Source organism: Micropterus dolomieu, linkage group LG11 (assembly GCF_021292245.1).
Source record: "Micropterus dolomieu isolate WLL.071019.BEF.003 ecotype Adirondacks linkage group LG11, ASM2129224v1, whole genome shotgun sequence".
In the NCBI taxonomy this organism is placed as follows: domain Eukaryota; kingdom Metazoa; phylum Chordata; class Actinopteri; order Centrarchiformes; family Centrarchidae; genus Micropterus; species Micropterus dolomieu.
The window spans coordinates 8,206,677-8,212,171 of NC_060160.1; the positions used below are offsets into that span (position 1 = coordinate 8,206,677).

The 5,495-nt window shown below is 37.2% G+C and overlaps 1 protein-coding gene across 1 annotated transcript in view; it reads left to right on the top strand.

The window, feature by feature from the left end:
- Nucleotides 1-935: 935 nt before the first annotated feature.
- The window catches only part of slc18b1 (solute carrier family 18 member B1), an 11,705-nt gene continuing 7,145 nt past the window's right edge, over nt 936-5,495 (top strand). Inside the window, exons 1-2 of the mRNA XM_046062718.1 lie at nt 936-1,182; nt 1,410-1,549. Coding sequence (XP_045918674.1) covers nt 1,152-1,182; nt 1,410-1,549 — 171 coding nt within the window. The 5' untranslated portion in view covers nt 936-1,151. The remainder of the gene's footprint in view (nt 1,183-1,409; nt 1,550-5,495) is intronic.

Below are 5,495 nucleotides of genomic sequence, written 5' to 3' on the forward strand. Positions count from 1 at the left end.
CTGGCCAAAATCTAATAAAAACTACATTGTTCCAAATGTTTTTGTTGTCATTTCCAGTTTTGCTCTTTCACTCTCTGATAGAAAGTCATACCAGGAGCCTACACCAAAGGCTTCCTCTTTTAGTCTGTTTTGCAGTTATTAAAGGATCAAATGAAGTAAAAAAAAATAATAATTTACATAAAATACAAGTCTGTATATGTAAATTGTAGAAAATGTTCATTGAACAAAATTTTATGTTGTTGTTTGTTGTAAAATTAAACACAAATGGAAATATATTAATACATTTTTATATTTTAATATATAATCAATTTCATTATTATACATTACCTTTTTAATTTACAAATATTAATATTTTATTTTAATGACTTTGCTAAAGTGGTGGTGATTATTGTTATAGCGTAAAACATAACTAAATTATTATTTTTATTACATAAAAACTGCTGTGCCAATTAATAATTCTTTCAAAAAGATAATAATAAATAATAAAACAATAAAAACCCACAAGCATTACACTGTGGATTAGGATAGTTGTTAAAAGCCCTTTTTAAAAGGTGCTGCCTTAGGTTTTAACTGAGGGAAGTGGTGCCTTACATCCTGCAAGCAGGGCAAAAAAGTCCCTTGTTATACAAAGGGTCAAAAGCATGGGTGTATAAAGGAAAGACAAGGTAATGAGGCCTGCAAGCATTGATAATGATGATATATAAGCTGTGTCACAGGATTTTTTGTATCAGTAACATTATAATAAAAAAGGTTTTTTGATTCAAAGAAGGCGGTGTTTGTAATGTTAGTATTTAGCCTGATTTTATATAATATTGTGAGGCACGCAGGCAGGAAGGTTCTATCACAGCCAGTAGCCACCGGAAGCTGGCTACCGGGGCTTTTATTTTGAATACAATGATTTCTGTGTGAAATGACGTTTGACCATGTTGGACGCTAGACGTCATCGAGGAAGAACTCACCACATTTCTCCAATATAGTCACCGCGAGCTTTAGCTGCCTCAGGACTGTGAGGTTTCTTGTCGCTGAACAGACAGTCAGGAGCTGGTTGCTTGTCGGCTGTTCATGTGTTCAGGGTTTCTCTCCGTGTGTCGTTATGTTACCGTCGGAATTTCTGTCCTGAGTAATTGGAGACTTAAACCAAAAAATTAAGAATGGACCCGCACGCTGATCATGAGCAAAGAGGTTGGTGACTTTTGAAAGCGTGCAATTATTGAATGTTTGATAAACACAAATCATGGCACTTTATTAACTGTTTTTAATAACGGCAACATCTTAATTAACCCTTTAACTGCCATTTGAATGGGATTAAGTTAATCCCATCGTGAACTTTATACCCCTAACACTCAACATTATCCAATCTCATTATCCATGTTCCTTTACTTCGAGTCATTTCCCTTTTTTCACAACAGATAACGGCACTCCAACCGAATCACAAGATCCTCCCCTGAGGATGACAAGACAGCAGATTCTCACTTTAATATCAATGGCTTCTGTCAACTTCAGTTCAATGATCTGCTACTCAATATTAGGCCCATTTTTTCCTAATGAGGTAAGTTAAAAGAAACCCACATCATAGGTACTAATCACAAGAGTTTAGATTTTGTTTGGGTACCACTGAAGGCACCCTTTAATTGCTTTATTTAGCACCACCATGTAACTTGGGTTTTGATAGAAGAAATAATAAATTATTCCTCTTTCAAATGAAACCAGGTTTGCTGCTGCCTGAAAGACCAGTATGGTAACTTAGATTGGCAAACTATCGCTGTGTAATGAACGTTATGGAGTCAAACATACTGACTCTTCTCTACTTTTGGTACTGTTACATGACTACAGTAAGTAGCATTTATCATTTCATTCTTTTCCTGAGGTGTCTATTTACCACCAGCCCAGGGACTAAAGTAAAATTAGCCTCCTTTGCTAACTCTGGCTCATTTAAAGAGTTTCTGTATTCTGCTGAAAAGAGAAAATCATAATATCTGACAAGTAAATCAAATTAAAGTGTTGTCCTGTAAATCTCACTTAACTTGTGACCACAATAGCCAATGTTCAGCAAAGGTTACATAGGCATGTTAAATTACAATAAATAACTTACTTATGCTTTATAGAATATATATTAAATATATACTGTTTTGGTTGCCAGGTTGTGCAAATCCCAGCTTTTATTTAACCCTTCTGTCTGGTAATAATGCAGTTACAACTGTTGGTAAACCATTAATAAAGTATTTAGCAGGCCTTTTCCAGAAAGTATAATGGCCCAATTAGTAAAAAGGATTTTTCAAAAACTCATTTGTTGATGTATCTTAATGGATTATAACTGAGTTATAAAACTATATACAACTTCTAAGTGAAACCTGGGTTTGATGCTGTCTTGAGGTTAATAGAATACTGATGCCACGGGCTAATGACAAAATCTGCATTTGGAGGAAGTTGGGTTGGATGGATGGGTCAAGCACCTAGAAGACCACTATTCATTGACTTATTATTATACCTAAACCATGATCTTCTCCTAAACCTAACCAATTAGTTTTGGTGCCTAAAACCAACTGTGACCTTTTCACAACATTAATCACATGTTAGTTACTGGCTGAAAGGCTTTCTGGCAAAAAGGCCTGAGGCCAAACTTCTCTTATGTGCCATGTGGGTCAAAGGTCCTCATTTATAAAAATTCTTCCAAGATTTATACCTGAACTTAGATAATTTCCAACGCAGTGCTTACGTTTGATTCATAAATAATACTGAGCATAAAAAACCTTGCTTATAAAAGAAGCCCATTTGTTATTTACATACCTGTGATCAGTAAATCTCAAAGTAACATAAAATTGATGGCAACTGCCTTGCAATCATCTTATTTAATGCTAGTAAAAATAAGGATTTTAGTCAGGACTTGCTATGGACCAAAAGAGAAAAACAAAACTTTTGGAAGACAAGATCACGCAGATGGTTGAGGAGACTGAAGTCAGGCAACTCATATTATTCAGTGGACTAAATAGTGGGTTGACAAACACGTAGCTTGGAGTGATAATTCCTACCACATTTTTCATGAAGCTAATGCAAATGCATTTGTGCTCCACACTGCAATATCTCTACATAAGCAGCAGGAAAATCACTTACGGCAAGTCTAGACTTTGCTTAGAGATAACATCATTTCCACCTAGAAATAAAGTTTTATAAATAACTACTTATACATAGATTTCTGTGAAAGTCATACTTTTAGAATTGAGGCCCCAGGTGTACGTGAACTTTTCGCAGAAAGTGTCACCACTTCTGGGCACTGCACAGGTCGCTGATAGGCTAATATGCGACTCCCCAAGTAACAACCAAGGGACATTATTGAACATTTATTAATTGGTATAAACAACCAATGTAAGAATTCCCAGTGTGAATCCATTTAGTTTCATTGTGAATTAGAAAATTATCGCTAATCTAGAATAAGGTAATATGGTACGTAGTAACATCTGTGCCAAAAAATGTGTATTATAAATTATACACCAAATATACTACTCCTTGTTTACACATGTACTTGGTGTTGTGTGTCATTGGTTTCTACATCCATTGTGTTTGAGTTTGTTTTATGCCAGTGAGGTTCAGTTTGTGCGAAAAATATTGTTCTTTCATATGGTCGATGCATTTTATAGCATTGATTTGTAACTGGCATCATCAGTTTATTGTCTTGTTTATTGTGACATAAGTCATATGTAACGTCACAGCAGAAGCAAGACAAAATCAAACAGCAACAATGTAGTCAAGACAACAGTAAGGCAGTGTGTCTTGAAAAACAACAGTTAAACATGGAACAAGCCTTCCCCAAATAAAAGAGAATACATCATAACATATACAATATATACATAAAATACTGAGGATGCGCAACATCTGCAAAGACCTTTAAATTAATCATTTTAATAACAGAAAAGGTTTAGTAGAATTAGCATTAGTAGCATTAAAATACTTATAGTTGACTTCTTTACAGAAGTGTTATGACTTAGCTGATAACTGATAAACAAAAAAACAGGCCTGAAACACACACAGTAACCATGGGTGACTCAAGATAGGACACAGTAATAACTGACAGAGCAGGGATTACACTTTAGTAGTTGTTATTTTTGTGTATATTTACAAAGACATATTTAATGGGGCTGCTGATAAGAGATGTGCTGATTACAGCTATCAGGGTCTGAAAACTCCTTTGTTTGAGTCAAAGATGTGTCCAATAAATAATTTGATGCTACACACAGTTTTTCTTAGACTGAAGAATAGTGTTAGCGTGTGAATACGGGGCCAAGGGTCGTCTTTCGGGGAGAGACACCATAATTTTTAATGCTCATGTGCTCACCCATGTCACTGTAAAGGTCATAGATCAGACAGCCATCACCCCTTTCTCTCTAACAACTAGTGTCTTCTCAGTGGAATGAATGAGTAATCATGTGCTCGACACCAGAAAACTCCCTAAAGGCCGGTGAATGATTGGTTCTGATAGACTCATTGGACAGAAGATCTAAGTAAATCATCTACACTAAGCGCAGTTGAGCAAAGGTGAGGTCACAGTGGAATAATAAATACGACAAGGCTTATTCTTCAGAAAAACGATACCTACTTTAGAATGATATTATGATGATAATTACATTACATCAGAATGCTGTTTGTGGATTTAAGCTCAGCATTCAACACAATCTCCCCCATGAAGCTGATCAGCAAACTCAGCACTCTGGATTTAAATACAACACTCTGCAACCGGATATTGGACTTCCTCACAAACAGACCGCAGCGAGTTTGGATTGGCGGACACACCTCCTCCACTCTAGTGCTCAACACCAGAGCCCCCAAGGGATGTGTGCTCAGCCCCCTCCTGTTCACCCACGACTGCATCCCCCGACACGGAGAGATCTCTGTTGTGAAGTTTGACCATCATCGACTGGATTTCAAACAACGATGAGACTTCATATTGGGACGAAATTGATAATCTTGCAGAGTGGTGTACAGCGAACAACCTACTGGTCAATGTCAGCAAAACTAAGGAGCTGATCATTGATTTCAGGAAAAAGGAGATAAAGACACACACTCCTGTCTACATCAGTGGTACTGAGGTGGAGCAGGTGAACAGTTTCAGCTTCCTGGGAATCAGCATCACAGAGAACCTGACATGGTTATCTCACATCTCCACGCTGGTGAAGAAAGTTCAAAAACGAATGTATTTCTTGAGGAAGCTCAAGAAGGCCAATTTCCCATGCCAAGTTTTTGTCTTTTACAGAGGAGCAATAGAAAGCATCCTGACTGAAAACATCTGGCATGTGATGTGCATGGCCCATGACCAGAGGGCTTTGCAGCGGGTGGTTAAAACTGCTCAGAAGATCATTGGTACACATTTCCCGGGCATCAGTGATATCGGTGAGGTGATGTGCCTATGCAGAGCCCAAAGGATACTAAAGGACAGTACCCACCCCGGCCATAGCCTTTTCACCCTGCTGCCGTCTGGGAAGAGATATAGAAGTTTCAGCTGC